General features: G+C 44.8%; 1 protein-coding gene across 7 annotated transcripts in view; it reads left to right on the top strand.

The window, feature by feature from the left end:
- The window catches only part of DOCK8 (dedicator of cytokinesis 8), a 229527-nt gene that overhangs the window by 125345 nt on the left and 87700 nt on the right, over positions 1-16482 (top strand). For all 7 annotated transcript variants that reach the window (XM_045469434.1, XM_045469433.1, XM_045469432.1 and 4 more), the window contains 2 exons: positions 14800-14917; positions 16328-16398. In XM_045469434.1, coding sequence (XP_045325390.1) covers positions 14800-14917; positions 16328-16398 — 189 coding nt within the window. The remainder of the gene's footprint in view (positions 1-14799; positions 14918-16327; positions 16399-16482) is intronic.

The raw sequence follows: 16482 nt of genomic DNA, 5'->3' as shown, positions 1-16482 counted from the left end.
CGTGATCTCACAGTCTGTGAGTTCGAGCCCCGCATCGGCTCTGTGCTGAAAGCTCGGAGCCTGCAGCCTGCTTCGGATTCTGTGTCTCCCTCTCTCTCTGCCCCTCCCCTGCTCACGCTCTGTCTCTCTCTGTCTCTCTCTCTCTCAAAGATAAAGATTAAAAATTTTTTTTAATATGAAAAGTTATCCATGGAGACGGAACATGATGGGGGTGGGAAATGAGAACCAACAGATTTCTTTTTAAATGTGTATGCACCTGGGGCGCCTGGGTGGCGCAGTCGGTTGAGCGTCCGACTTCAGCCAGGTCACGATCTCGCGGTCCGTGAGTTCGAGCCCTGCATCGGGCTCTGGGCTGATGGCTCAGAGCCTGGAGCCTGTTTCCGATTCTGTGTCTCCCTCTCTCTCTGCCCCTCCCCCGTTCATGCTCTCTCGCTGTCCCAAAAATAAATAAAAACGTTGAAAAAAAATTAAAAAAGAAAATAGGGGTCTAATAAACCAACTGGGGGCTTGATCTATTCAACACATTTCTGAGCCCCCCCCCCCCATGGGGGAGTCACAGTGAATATCCAAACAACAGACCTGAAAACCACATCATGGGTCCCGTGGAGGTAGCTGGGAGTTGGGAGAGATGCTGTTATCCAGTGAATGTTTTGACTATTTTGTCAGGGTCAAGTTAAGAAGGTTTTAGGATTAAAAAAAATATGTGGAATAAAAAAATTTGGATTCGGGACCTTTCTGTGTTTTGTCACTCCTTGTCCTGTGAAGGATCCAGATCCGGATCCAGCTTCACGATTAATAATGACCCCCTGTTCCTTTCCATCCCCTTTCTCCACTCACACCGACAGTCCAGAAATCCAGCCTCTTTGTAAGGAGGAAAGGAATCCAGAAAACGAATTCATACAAAGGTGGTTGTGGATGATGTTTAAACCTCTTAATATTTGAAATGTAAGCAGTGTTTCAAAAAAAAATATTTGGTAACATGGATATCTTAATTGGTAAAATTTCATTTAGCTCAACAAAGTATGGCTTAAAAAAAATATTTCAAGCAAGCTTGGAGAGAGATTTACTTTTTTTCCTAAAGCAGTCAGTTTTCCCAAGCAGGTTTCAAATATTTATGTGTATTTATGATTCTTTTCAAAGGGAATCTGGTCCAGATAAGACTTGAGATTGTAAATGTCCCAACTTTCCCTTGGGTCTTGTACTGTTGAAAACTAGTTGACTTTTTTTTTAAGTTTATTTCTTTTGAGAGAGAGAGAGAGAGAGAGAGAGGGAGAGAGAGACTCCCAAGCAGGCCCCATGCTGTCAGTGCACAGCCTGGCATGGGTCTCGAACCTACAAATGGTGAGAACGTGACCTGAGCCGGAATCAAGAGTCAGATTCTCAACTGACTGAGCCACCCGGATGCCCCAAAAATCGAATTGACTTTTTTTTTTTTTTTTTTTAAAGTGTTTGTTTATTTTTGAGAGAGAGAGAGCATGAGCAGGGGAGGGGCAGAGAAAGAGACACACACAGAATCTGAAGCAGGCTCCAGGCTCCAAGCGTCAGCACCGAGCCCAACACCGTGCCAGAACCCATGAACTGGGAGGTCATGATCTGAGCCGAAGTTGGACATTTAACTGACTGAGCCACCCAGTTGCCCCTCTAGTTGACTTTTTTTTTTCTTTTTTTTTAAGTGTGTTTATTTTTGACAGAGGGAGAGAGAGAGAGACAGAGCATGAGTGGGGGAGGGGCAGAGAGAGAGGGAGACGCAGAAGCAGGCTCCAGGCTCTGAGCTGTCAGCACAGAGCCCGACGCGGGGCTCGAATTCACGGACCGCGAGATCATGATCTGAGCCGAAGTCGGATGCTCAACCGACTGAGCCACCCAGGCGCCCCTAGTTGACTTTTCTTAAACAAGTAACTGTTTCAGAGCTCACGTGCATTCACATGTGTCTAAAAGGTGGCATTCTCTTGGCCCCAGCTTGAAGTCCTGCTTTATTTATTAAGAGTGCTGGTTTTCCAAACTCTCACTTACGAGGAACTTTATGAACCATAAAAATAAGGAATAGGATTGATGTAATAGGAAAGGTGCTCTACAAATGTCATAGGAGCTGTGTCTAGTTCATGTTCAAAGACAATGTAATAATAGTTCTGTATAAAGACACCATATGTGGTGCTCAAACTGTAGTTCATCAGTTGAGAAAACGTGGACATTCCTTACCCCTACCCCCTTCTTGAAAAGTGCTATGATAAGAGTTATTGGAGTTTACTGTTGTTTTGCTTTGTTTTTCCCTCTCGTTTTCTATTTTGAGCACTTTTTTTTTTTTTTTTTAAAGCATAACAGGACCGTAGAGAGAGAATGCTGGGTCATTTATTGCAGTGTTTCTAAACAGTTGGGTAACATTGTGTCTCTGGCCTCTTAACTGCATTTGCTTTTTGTAGGGCTGGAGGGTAGGGGTCCCCCAAGTTCAGAATGCGGTCCCAGCGCGTATACAAAACTTTGCGGCCTGGCCTCCTGAGCACGGCGGTTACTGAGGGACAAGCTTGTGATGCCATCCCCAGTGTCTCCTTCGAATCTTGTGCAGTTTCCCAGGGCAGGCAGCCTCGTGTGGGCTCTGACTGGGGCCCCAGGACAGAGCCTTTGACAGTCCCTTTCTCTCTCTCTGATTTCTGAAGCTGGAGCATGCCCTACATCCTACACGTGAGGGTTTTCCTTTCCACCTTCCATGGATCCCTTTGTAAATTTGTGCTTCGATCTAACCTTAAGTATTAGACACAGAAACAAACGCAGGTCATGGCGTGAGACTGTAGAATGTCAAGACAGGACATGGAAAATGCCTCATTTTTATGCATTTATTTATAAACCTCATTGTAAAAATAATTTGGGGCAGCTTAAGGGGGCTGTATAACAAGGATAAAATTTCTGAGTAGAAGGAAAATAAGGAGAGGGCAATCAATGTAAATCTGGGTAAGGTTAATACCAGGACATATCTTAATGTCTTCGGCAGTCCCTAAAAAAAGTTAGCTGCACATTTGACCTCTTGCTTCCTGGCAGCCAAGCAAAAACACAACAACAACAAAGGGAAACATGATGAACTACAGGATTCATATTTCTGACAAATGAAAAACACACCAGTTCTCTTGGATCCGTGCTGCTCGAACTTGAATGTGCGTTTGAATCATCTGGGGTGTTGTTAAAATGCAGGTTCTGATTCAGCAGGTCTGTGACGTCCTAACTGGCTCCCGGGTGGTGCTGATGCGGGCGCTTTGCTCCTCCCAGGACGTCCTTTGAGTCGCAGAGCCTTAGCTCCCTCATAAGCACGTATTTACAAAGCATGCCGCTGCTTAAAACGTTAGGTTTGCAGGTTTCCTAGGTAATTCTGGGCTATAGCAAATATTGAGCTCTCAGATTTCTGACTCCAATTTGCTCTTGATGTATTTCAAACATCAAAACCTCCAATAGCGAGGGACAGGACCCACCCTCCAAAGCTAACTCTATTATTTCATGCCTTAAAAAAAGAAAAAAACTTACCGTTTGGGCGAACTTCCTTCTGCCCTTGTAAATAATAAATTAGAAGACTACGTTATAATAAAGTTCTGGTCAATCTGTGGACCAAAGAGACATTTGCTGCTGTTCTTAGAAATAGTGATGGTTATGTGCACTGGGTCTGGCCTCAGGGCACCTGAGTCTGAATCCCACTGTGCCTTTTGCTACCTGTTACCTCGGGCAGATTACACATCCTCCCTGTGCCTCTGTTTTATCATCTGCTAAGTGAAGTTGGGTCAAATACTGTTAGCTGTTTTTATTATTACATTTAAGACATATTTTCCTGGCAGTGAAATGTGGATGATAAATAAAACCACAGCTGCTCATCTGGCACGACCACCTTAAAAGAATGTATCTAGATTCGCAATTTCCTTTGGAAGGTTTGAGTAAGTCGCAGACAACTTTAAGATCACCGATATTAACAGGGGCTTGAATTTCGTCCTGTTAGAATCAAAGTCAGTTGCTAACACATTACTAAAAGGAGTGAGAGCCACCAACCTTTCCCCGTAGTTTTCAAATGAGGGCATCTCGTTTATGCAGGCGGTTTTGCTGTATTTCCACGTCAGCAAATAGTTCATCGATTCTTTGGCTCTGTCTTTGCAAAAAGGGCTAGAGTTATTTTTTAAGTTTATTTATTTATTTTGAAAGAGAGAAAGCACACAACTAGGGAAGGGGCAGAGAGAGAGAGAGAGAGAGAGAGAGAGAGAGAGAGAGTGTTAGGCTCCCAAGCAGGCTCCACACCACCAGTGCAAAGCCCGATGTGGGAGCTCAAACTCACAAACTGTGAGATCGTGACCTGAGCTGAAGTCAGACGCTTAACCGACCGAGCCACCCAGGCGCCTCAGAAAGGAAGAGTTTTTAAACACAAGAAAAGAAAAAGAAATACTTTGAAATTACCAAAGTAGGGTGAGCATGTTTATGGAGGAAACTGGAGAGCTTTTTATGCAGTATGTTTCAGTGTGTTGTATCAGGAGAGCCGGGTACTAATTTACCACCCCATCTACTTCAGCCTGTATTGCTAGTGGTCCTCTGGGAAACCAACACATGGATCTCAAGCTTTAGGAGTGCTAATAAAATAGCCAAGCTGATTTTGCTGGCATTTTATTCTCCCTCTACTGCATATCCGTAGCCAAGAGCCTTTTAAGGTCTCCCTAAACCTGAAGCACCTGACCACGTGTTATTTAAAACATACTGAGATCGGGTGCCTGGGTGGCTCAGTCAGTTAAGGGTCCAGCTTTAGCTCAGGTCGTGATCTTGCGGTTCATGAGCCTGAGCCCCACATCGGGCTCTCTGCTGTCAGTGTGGAGCCTGCTTGGGATCCTCTGTCTCCCTCTCTCTGTCCATCCCCCCTCTTATATATATATATATATATATATGAGATATATATCCCTATATATATATATATATATATATATATATATATATATATAAACAGTCTGCAAAGTATGGGAAAATTTTTTCACCTCTAGGTTAAACTCAGTAGAGTTGCCATTGATGAACTGACAAAATGTTATACGTAGTAAGCAGTTGATTTTATTTTAACAAAGCTGATCTCACTACGATGCCTCCACTCAGCTTTTCTTTTTCTTTGCAATTTTTTTTAATGTTTATGTATTTTTGAGAGAGACACAGAGTGTGAGCAGGGGAGGGGCAGAGAGAGAGGGAGACACAGAATCCGGAGCAGGCTCCAGGCTCTGAGCTGTCAGCACAGAGCCCAATGCGGGACTTGAACCCACAAACCACGAGATCATGACCTGAATTGAAGACGCTTAAGCAACTGAGCCACCCAGGCGCCCCCAAGTAAGCATTTAGTTTTAGAATCACGCAGCACCTGGCTGGCTTAGTCAGAAGAGTGTGCAACTCTTGATCTCTGGGTCGTGAGTTTGAGCCCCATGCTGGAGGTAGAGATTACTTAAATACATTTAAAAAATAGTAAAATGAATAAAATCATTAATTGTGATTTTGAGATTTTACTTTTCATATTTTGGAGCTAACAATGTTGGAGGCCTCAGACATTTTCATGAAACCCTAAGATGTTCCTCAATCTTGGGCTCCCGCCTGTCATCCTGAGGGGAAAGTGGCCATGCCCACAAGCCAGTCCCAGTCCTTGGCATGAAGTCATCATTGCTGCACATGTGGAAGGAAATAGATGCCAGTTGGAACTGGAGGAGAGCTCCCTCATAAAGAGCATTTTGTCCTTTGCTGAGGGGCTGTGAGGAGGCGGGGAGAAGGTTAATCATAGACATGGAGAAAGAGAGAAAGCAAGGGGGAGCTAAAAAAAAAAAAAAGAGGTACACGCACACAGATTGAAGATAGAGACAGAGAGACGTTGAAAGATGGAGAGAGAAACCTGGAGAGATGGACCGGTTCCCTAAGTAACGTATACTGAGGCCTCAGCCCTGAAGAGTGTTGGTGGTTGCCCGCTAAAGCGCACTCAGCTGATGCCATCTTGATAGGAAGACCATCTTCAGTGACATCTGCGTTTACAGCTGACAAAGCACTTCTCAGGGGTTAGTGCATTGGAGACTCATCTCCAACCTTTTTCTTACAGGTGAGGAAATAGACTTGTCCACCTTACACTGAGAGAGCATTCTCTAGTTTTTTAAAGGACATTTCCACCCCTCTCTCATTTGGTAAGACCACTGATCACAGGTCTCCGTTGAGGCCCATCTTCCCTGGCATAAAAGCAGCTTAAATTTTGGGTATTACTGATCTTCAAAAGAAGGTGGGGACAACTCCAGTCACAAAATCAGCAATCTAAAAATTTTTCTCCTTTTTTAAAGAATTTTTAAAAATATTTATTTATTTTTGAGAGAGAGCACGAGCAGGGGAGGGGCAGAGAGAGAGGGAGACACAGAATCTGAAACAGGCTCCAGGCTCTGCGCTGTCAGCACAGAGCCTGACACAGGGCTCAAACCCACAAAGTGTGAGATCATGACCTGAGCCAAAGTCGGACACCCAACCGACTGAGCTATCCAGGCACCCCACCCCCTCCTTTTTTTTTAAAGTATGTACTTGATATTACTACTTTGTTATAAGTTCTATTCTGAAATAACAGAAAGAAAACCAAAATGGACACCAATTCCGTTTCTAAATCAAATTGCTTTTTTTACTTCCCCGTTCTTATCTATTACACCTTACCCTTTGTGCCTATTCAGTTTCTGGATATTTACAGCCCTGTCCTAGGTAAAATTTTATATTCTGAATTCTCATGCCAACATTGTTCAAGGAGGATAAGCCAATGAACGCACTTCAGGCTCACTTTCAAAGAGACACAGGAGAAGCACCAAGGACTGTTTGACCTTGAACCTTGATCCTCTTTAGGATTTCCAAGATCCTGTAAGTAAAATATTCTCAGAGTCTAGAAGGCTAGGTTTCTGGCTTTATGACATGACCAGGTGGTCCTCCATCCATTCCTTTGGGAGGAAGTGACACATTTTTTTTATTCCAAACATAGTTTGGGTTGCCATTCTCAGCAATGGAAGATAAGTAATCAGTCGTGTCACAAAGGGTTACTCTGTACCACTGCTCTTTTTAACCAGGTTTTTTCTTTTTTTTTTTTTAATGTTTATTTATTTTTTTTATTTTGAGAGAGCACGTGCAAGCAGGAGAGGGGCAGAGAGAGAGAGGGAGGGAGGGAGGGAGGGAGGGAGAGAAAGAATGCCAAGCAGGCTTCATGCTGCTAGCACAGAGCCTGACTCGGGGCTCGATCTCACCAACCGTGAGATCATGACCTGAGCTGAAACTAAGAGATGCTTAACCGATTGAGCCTCCCAGGCACCCCTTAACTAGGTGTTTTCATAGAAGGCTTAGCCCCAACTTGATGATTCTTATCTCGTGGCTTATTTTCCAATCTGTCAAAATCGCAGTCAACACAGATTATCACCAAGGATCCACTCACCACGACACCGTCCACCACTGTTGTCAGCCGAACCCCCCCCTCCGTGAAAATTGCAGCCTCCTCCCTCTCCCGCTCCAGCAACTTTAGCTTCTTGTCGCCTCTCTCCATGCCTCACACCTGGAACCAGCCGGTGCTGGAGCTCAGCCACCAGCAGGTGGACGCCTTCGTTCCTCTTGCCGAGCTGCCCGGCTCTCTTCTCCAGGCTCAGCTCTCTCTCCTGCTGGCCCTTTTGCATTAGCAGCTCCACTAGAGAGCGGTTCAACGTGTCCAGTCGTTTCGACAAGTGCCCGATGTTCTCTTTGCTGTAGCTCGCCTGCTCCTTGAGCTGCACTCCAAGCTAGAGAAGCCTCTGGGAGAGAACACAGATGTCATCGTTGGAATAACAGGTTCTTCTCTTCGTTTTCTCACCCTGGAGAGAGAATATGCTAAACTGAGTAGGGTGCACACCAGTGTTCTTTGCATTATGGCTTTGCAGGATTTCTAGGTCCCCTGTGCTAGGCTGTTTTCAGGAAAGGTAATAGAAGACAGTCCCAAGGCAGTGAGGAGCAGGGAGAGTGTGGTCGCCAGTTGGATCTAAGAATGATCAAATTCTGCGAGTTTAACTTCTGACTTCCTGGAGCTGCTCAATTACAGCAGCTTAAAAATCATTGAATCAGTGGAAAAAATTCGAAGTTTCCAAAACAGTTTGTAATCAAAAGAAGCCATCAGATGTGGCTCTGGGAAGAAGGCTGTTGATGGATACCAGGTGTTCAGTTAAATGTCGTGACGTATAGAACCAAACAAAACCATTTTTATCTGCGCTGAGGAAGATTGGATTGTACTAAATGCACATACGCTGGACCCACACTTAACTAAAGCAGCTTTCAAAATCGCTCGGCCATAACCACTGATGCCTATTTTGGTTATAGGTTACCTTCTCAAGAATCATGAGATAACATAACTCTTAGGGTTTTTCTCCAGCTGATTTGAGGCATATAATTTATCACTTATAAAAATACAAGCTCATTTGTCAGTTTCTTGATAATCACCCTTACCTGGTTTAGACTCTGTGAATCACCCACCCTGCAGATAGATCTTCCCTCCCAAGAGATAACATTATTGCTTTTCATATATTCATTTCTTTAAAAGCATGCATATTTAACAAAACACATTACTTAGCATCGTGGAGGTAAGAAATAAAATGATCCTTGGGAGACACATCTTCCTTAAAAAAAAAAAAAAAAAATGTTTAGGCAAAACCATTTAACCTCCCTGGAATCAGGTTCCAGCTTGCAAAAAGGGATGTTGAACTAAATTCTCTTGAAGTTTCCCTCCACCTGTGTGTCCTGTGGAAAGCGCATTCAGTATGGAGCAGGACCCTGAGCACCCATAGTGATGATGTTTGAGAACAAGGGTCCAGCACCCCTGTGGAAGCAACGTGCAAAATTGAAGGACAAGTGGGTCAGGTAGGCAGTGCCCCTGTACTGGGACGCGGGAGAAGAGCGTGAGGACAGCTCACCGGCTTATCCAGTCTGAGTGACGACGGTCGTGATTTACACAGACCCTTTGACCCACCTACTTCAAAGCATTTTTACAAACTTTCGCTCATTATTTCTTCAACCACAGCATAAATAAAGGTAGATTGGTGGGGTTTTTAAAAAAAATTTTTTTTTCAACGTTTTTTTTTTATTTATTTTTGGGACAGAGAGAGACAGAGCATGAACGGGGGAGGGGCAGAGAGAGAGGGAGACACAGAATCGGAAACAGGCTCCAGGCTCTGAGCCATCAGCCCAGAGCCCGACGCGGGGCTCGAACTCACGGACCGCGAGATCATGACCTGGCTGAAGTCGGACGCTCAACCGACTGCGCCACCCAGGCGCCCCTGGTGGGGTTTTTTTTTTTCCAATTAATTCAACGATGAAGAAACTGAACTTTATAGAACCTAAAGAGATTTTTCCAAAAGGACACTATATTGCAAAGGGGCAAGATAGATAAAGGATTCATCAGAGCCTAATAGTTGAGACAAAGGAAATGGCCTAAATGTTTATTTTTGAGACTGGTGCAAATTATGGCACATTCATAACACGAAAAATCATGTAGCCATCAAAGCCATGTGTATTGGGAAAATGGTCATAACTGAACATTCAGTGATACAAAAACAAAAAGCTTTGTCTATACAGTATGATAAAAATGTTGAACGTACAGAGGAAATAAAGGCAGGAGGAAATACGCTACTCTGAACAGCGATTTTCCTCAAGGCAGTGGGATATTGGGTAGTTGATATTTTATTCTCTATACTTTTCATTACTTTTCAACTCTCCAAGATTGAAAAAATGGATACATATTGCCATAACCATATAACTTTCATAATCGTGATTATGAAAGAGAGAGAGTTGGCGTGAGAGAGGGAGTGGAGTGGGCCAACTCCAAAGGATGATAGGAAAGATCTCTTGGATGATGTGACATGTGAGCCGAAACCCAGGAGATGAGAAGGGACTGGTCATGTGGAGAACTGGAAGAAGCTCTTCTCAGCAAGGGGAAGAGCAGGTGCGAAAGCCCTGACATAAGAATCAGTTTAGAATGTTCTAGGCCCTCGAGAAAAAGGCCAGTGTGGGAAAGTAATGAGCAGTAAGGTCAGAGAGATTGCCAAGGGCCGATCACCTAGGGATCATGATGCGAAGCTTGGGAAACCCTCGCAGGAGCCTGCCGTAATCTAGTTTACATTTGGAAAGGTCCTCCTGACCGATATACAGGGAGTAGATGATAAGGGACAAACGTAGACGCCAAGAGATGAGTTGGAAGCATCACAGTGGTCCAGCCGAGACATGAGAGTGGTTTGCAGCGGAGAGTGTAGGTTGTGGCGTGTGTCAGACTTAGTAGCTGTGGGCAGGAAAGCCTCGTCATCGTCACAGCTGTCCTTAGTGCATTCCTACTCGTGAGTGCCCACCACAGCCCTGCAAGGGAGGTGTGATTATTAGCCTCCCTTTGGAAAGCCTCCATGACTTGCCCAAGGCCAGCTCTCTGGCTCCAGAGCCAATGCCGTTAACCACTCTTGAGGCTACCGCTCAGGCAGCATTCGCTGTGCAGATGGAGCGGTGGTAGCAAAGGGGAGCAAGAGTGAGCAGAGGGGGGTCTGCACCCCTACCCATGTGCCCACACCCAACTTTGAACGGCATCCCATCCTCAGTATGACATCCGTGTCCATTCCTAACAGCCTCGCGGTTGGTCTCCCTCCGTTCGACAGGGCAAGGTTTGGGAGGTGCCACTGAGACAGGCACGGGCTATGTTCAGAACAGCACTGAACTTGATCTCGGGTCTGCTCTGTGGCTAACTCAGAGGGTGAACTGTTCCTCGACCCCCCCCCCCCCCCAGGGCCTCTGTTTTCTCATGTTCAAAAGTTGGGGCTTGGACTGGGTGGCTCCCAGCTCTCACCCCCCAAATTCTACATCCATCCCTTCACTGTATCATAGCCTGACACCTACGTTTCGGAGGAAGGCATTGACGCTTTCCTGGATTTTGAAGCTTGTTGAATATTATGCCCGTTTGCTAAATTTAATCAATTTCCTTGTGATGACATTCTTGCCTTGCAATTATATTCTTTTTCACTGAAGTGCAGGAACCGGTCACTGCAGTGAACCGTTTACAGCCACTTGTGATCCTGAGATCACAAGAGATCAACAAAAGGACAGGATGGCAGCTAGAAAGAGCTGGAAACAAAGGCCAGCAGGCAGGGGGAAGTGTGTGCGCCAGCCGCTGCCACGCCAGGGCATCAGAAGTACAGTGCAAGACACAGAGTGCCCTAGAGAGGTCACGAGACACAGCAGTTCAGATCTGTCACCAGCACTGTGTCACCCCCGCTGTGCTTCCAGAAATTTGCCCAATACGGAGAGTCGAGGGTAAAGTAAGACCTCCCTGACCTTTGCACTTGCCGAAGCAGAGAGCGCCTGTGTGTTCTTGATAGCTCCAAGTAGCATTTTCTTCCCTGAGCACCTGAGAGTTGTCCCTCATCACCTTGCAACCTCTTTGAGCAGAGAATCGTGATGCGTTTTTCCTCCCTCGATGTGGGATGCTCCTCTGTCCCCAGATAAGTTCATTTCAGTGTTTTCCCAGGTGATTTCTCAGAACATTACGCATGTGAAACATACCATGAAAGAACAGATCAATGAAATGAGTTCCGAGGTCAAAACATGGAGGGAGAGGAGCGGCCTCTTTTCCCCTGACAGCAAATTCACGGTGCACATTAACCTGTGTATCTTAGTCTCTCCCAGTCTTTCCCAGCAGCATCTGGTCACCCAGCTCCTCCACTTCCCCACATACTTGTTAACGTTTTGCAAAGCGCTAGGGTTCTGTGGAACAGGTGGGGCACTGCTGTGTTGTGTTCAGCCTTCAGCGACCAGCAGGCTAACGGAATTAACCTTGCTTGATAGCTGGTGTAAGACTGAAGGTTTTACGACACTCAGTGAAATAAAGCATCGTCGCTTTCAACAATGATAAGTTGCGTGAAACATATGACGGAACAGAAATGTCAAACCCCGAAATTTCGTTACGAAAGCAAAGCTAGGTTGAGAATATGATTTTTTTATTAAAGGCCCAGGTCTAGCCCCTGCATTCTCGTATTTTCTCAGCTCTGAGAGCTACCCCCATCACAAAACCTTCAGAAAGCTTTTCACTTCCTCTTGCCTGACCAGACCAGGGATTCTGAGGATCACTGCGTCCATTCCTGATAGTTCAGGGGGCTCTCCCTGGAGCATTAACTTTGTCACATGGCTCGCTTTTTATTTACACGTCTGGTACCAAATCACTGAGGTGGGGCTGTCAGCCAGGTCCTTCAGGAGCGGGTTCACTCAGCCCATCCATTTGGTCTTGTCCAGGGCTGTGGCTATTAGTGTTGTCCCCTGCTGACAGTGTCGTAGCAAGGAAGAGCCATGGGGTAAATCTGGGCATTTATGCAGACGCTGGTCCAAAATGACCACTTTCACACACACGTGACTGCAGGATAAATCTGGTTATTACAACGAAGGGGTTATGGATGCAAGACGAGAGTCAATGCCAGCTTAGTCCTTCCCTTTTGATTTTCCAGTCCCTCACTACTGCAGACTTCATAAATTAAACAGATTTAAAATTTTCATCTTCTGCCTCGTACTTGAGTATTGACTTTTCCCTTTTCCAGTAGAGCATACTTTACATTTGAACATGGACCCAGTGAACGGCATTGACTATATCTATTAAAGGTGGGAAATCTGGGGCACCTGGGTGGCCCAGTTGGTTGAGCATCTGACTTCAGCTCAGGTCATGATCTTGCGGCTCGTGGGTTCAAGCCCTGCATCACGCTCTGTTCGGTCAGTGCAGAGCCCGCTTCGGATCATCTGTCCCTGTCTCTCACTGCCCTGCTCCGCTCATGTGTGCCCTTTCTTTCTCAAAATAAATAAATGAACATTAAAAAAAAAAAAAAGATGGGAAATCTTCTGGGTATAGTTGAACAGATCTTTACCACACAAAATCACATGTGTAGATAAGTAGTTCTCAAATGGGGGTGATTTGGACCCCTCGGGTGAACATTTAGCAATTTCCGGAGACATTTTTGATTGTTGCAACTGAGTAGGGGGGAGACACTCCTAATATCTAACGGGTAGAAGCCAGGGATTGTGCTGAATGTCCTACATTGCACAGGACCATCCCACAACAAGAAGTTTTCAGTCCCAAATGTCAGTAACGGTGAGGTTAAGAAACCCTTATATCAATTAACAGGCAAATCTTTATAAAGTATTATAAGAACCTACTATTCACAAAGGAAAATCTAGTCACCTGGTCCTCTCTCTCTTGGTCACTCCTCTCCTGTGTCTAGTTCACACAAAGGTAGTTTTGTCCTCTTGAAAGCCTTTGGGACAAGCATGTATCTGTCTGAGGAGACTGTGTTACCTAGGAGTTAGAACAGTGGACCAAGTGTGAGAAGGACAAGATGTTTGCCCAAAGAAGGTGACACTAATTGAATCAGCCCTGTGTACTGTTGACACTCATCTGTTAATAAGACCCAGAAAATGAGGCACGCTTGTCACCGAGAGATGTCATGAATAGCACAGGATGGAAAGACCATTCTGGTCATTTCTGTGGGAGTCTTGTCAGAGGGAATACAGCTTAGTAGTTAAGAGCCCAGCTCTGGAGCCAGACTCCCTGACTTCAGTTCCCGACTGACATCTCCTACCTATATGATTTTGGGAAAATGATTTAACACCTCTGTATCTCATCTTTTCCTTATTTGTGACATGGGGATGATGCCATGACAATAGTACCTACTTAGAGGATAATTATGAGACTTGAACAGTTTAACAAACACCAAGTATTTGGAACATTGCTTGACCCAGGATAAGTGCTCTATAATCGTTAGTATCATTATTTCTTTGAGTCAAGGATAGGATTCTTCAAAAATATACACATTTGTTCCTTTATTCCACAGATATTTACATAGCACCTATATGTCCTAGGCAGTATTATATGCTGGAGATTCATCAGTGGATAAAAACATCAGATAAAAATCTCTGCCTTCCCGGAGTTTACCTTTTAGTGGAATATACTAGTAATAATGCGAATAGAATGAAAAAAAACATACAAAATGATAATTAGCCTAGTAGCTGTCGCATAGTTGTTTGATGGATGGATATATTTTTCATGTTGTTGTTGTGTGATTGTCATATAACTTGTGGGCTGGAGGTTTGAACAGTCATCTTAGGTAGGAAAAGAGGGGTGACCAGCTCTTGGTTTCAGTGAAGGTCATGATCTCACAGTTCGTGAGTTCAAACCCTGCGTCAGGCTCCACGCTGACAGTGCAGAGCCTGCTTGGAATTTCTCTCTCTCTCTTTTTCTCTGCCCCTCCCCTTCTCTAAATAAATAAATAAATAAATAAATAAATAAATAAATAAACAAACTTAAAAATAAATATATATGAAAAGAAAGCTAAACATATCCAGAATTCAATGCCAAGAAAAAATTGAAACCACAGCATACAGATTAGAAAGGGAAAAAAAGGAAGAAAAAGAAAAGAAATGAGATGTGGTCATGAGTTTCGTTGAAGATGAGCTGAACCTTTTTTGCTTTCTTTGTATCAGACATACTCCCTCTAGGCAGATTTCCATACCCTCAGATGGTAGGACTTTCTGAGCTGCAGCAGACACATCTTTCCATGTAGCAAAGCAGAGAACAGTGCTGGTTATCATTGATGACTGCAGCTGAAGAGGAAGAATCAATAATACCTCACTCCTCCCAAATCATTCACTTCAGAAAGGACAGACTCCGTCAGAATAATTACCTCATGAGCATAGGCTTTAGTATTCACTGAAGAACTTGGCAAAATCATGCTCATGACTTGATTCACTGGTTCTTTACCTTTTCTTTTCCAGAAACCTTCTCTACGTCTACCCACAGAGGCTGAACTTTGCTAATAAACTAGCATCTGCCCGGAACATTACAATAAAGATCCAGTTTATGTCTGGAGAGGATGCTAGCAATGCTATGCCGGTAAGAGGGACATGTATACGTGCCTCACCCCGGGGTGTGCTGACCTTCCCACCGACAACATCCAAAGCCCAGCAGCACACAGAGTCCGTCTCTTCAGGCCAACCAACACCTCTCAGCATGCGCAAAGGCCTTTGCAGCTAGTCCGACATGGGTCCCAGTGTGCTGATGGGGAAACAGGGCCAGTCTAAATTGAAAGTCTCTTCCCTAACTTATTTCCTAGTGGTCTATGAAATTTGGAAATGCAGATCGTTTGAGAGGACTGAAAAATATCACGAAATCTTTCCACACCACCCCTGCTGGCATAAGAGTTGGAGAGACGGGCCCACTGCGTCAGCCATGTTTGCTCTATTTCCAGATGTGCATTGCAATACACTCTGCCTGAGCCCCAGACCACATCTGGAGATATATATTGCCTAGTCATGATAAACACACACCATCTCAACCCATTTCGGGAATGGAGCTTCATCTCGAAGCAAAATTTAAATCAAATAATAAATATATAATAACAGTGTTCTCTAGGGAACCCAAAAGGCCAGAATTTATATTGTATTATTTCTACTATCTTCTAATAAGATGGGAAGTTAGCTGTTATTATTTAATGCAAGTCCCAGAATCCAGTTAATACACCTTTCTACTGAAGTAATTTTTTTCCAGTGCATCCATTCTAGAAGTATCTACTTTTTTTTTTTTTTTAACCATCTTCCTGTTGGCTTACTCACCTACCCAAAGGTATCTTCTTGCAACAGTGGTGGGAAGGAAATGCTCAAGGAAATACTCAAGGAAATGCCCCTGGTTCTCTCTGCTCTGGCCCCTGGCAAGGCTCCCAGGGCAGCCGGCTACAGCTGCACAGAAATTTCTCGTAGGGGACAAGTGGGGGCCAGGCCCAGCCTGTTCTCTACTCCCCAGGCCCCGGGACCTGTCATTTTTGCACCTAGTAAAAAGGGCTCTTGTTTTCTTTGCCCAAAGATGAGTCAAATCATGTGCCTTTAGGGCTGAGTCAGGCCAGAAGAGGTGTCTTTTTCTAAATAGCACGAACATGTGGACAGGCCAGTGAAGGCCCTGATCACCCAAGCGACCAGGTCCATGTCTCTGGAGGGAAAAGAGCCCGGGCCAGAGTCGCTGGGGCAGCACTCTGTGGCTCTGCCCTGGAGTACAGACATACAGACAGTGAGGCGGAGTGGAGAAAGCCCTGGCCTTCCAGGCTCGCAGCCCTGTGGCCCTTGGTCACTAATATACCCTTCGTAACCAGTTCCCCATTGGTACGTGTGCAGTTGGATCAGTTGTAAACTCAGCACCCTTAATTTACAAAATGCAGCTCTGTGAGACCGGAGCATCCCCTGGGCCGATGACAGTTGATTTGATGAACCCAAATATCACCGCTCATTTGGTCTTTTCTGTGTTGGCGAACAGATCATCTTTGGAAAATCTAATGGCCCGGAATTTCTCCAGGAAGTTTACACAACCGTTACATACCATAATAAGTAAGTTCGTTTCAGAGTTGTAAACCTACGTCATGGTTGTCTCATTATCTCCTGGCTTTTCTGAACCCCTTAGATGATTCCTCC

The sequence above is a fragment of the Leopardus geoffroyi genome, chromosome D4 (assembly GCF_018350155.1).
Source record: "Leopardus geoffroyi isolate Oge1 chromosome D4, O.geoffroyi_Oge1_pat1.0, whole genome shotgun sequence".
NCBI lineage: Eukaryota > Metazoa > Chordata > Mammalia > Carnivora > Felidae > Leopardus > Leopardus geoffroyi.
The sequence above is the reverse complement of the archived record's forward strand: the minus strand, read 5'-3'. Positions and strand labels throughout refer to the sequence as shown.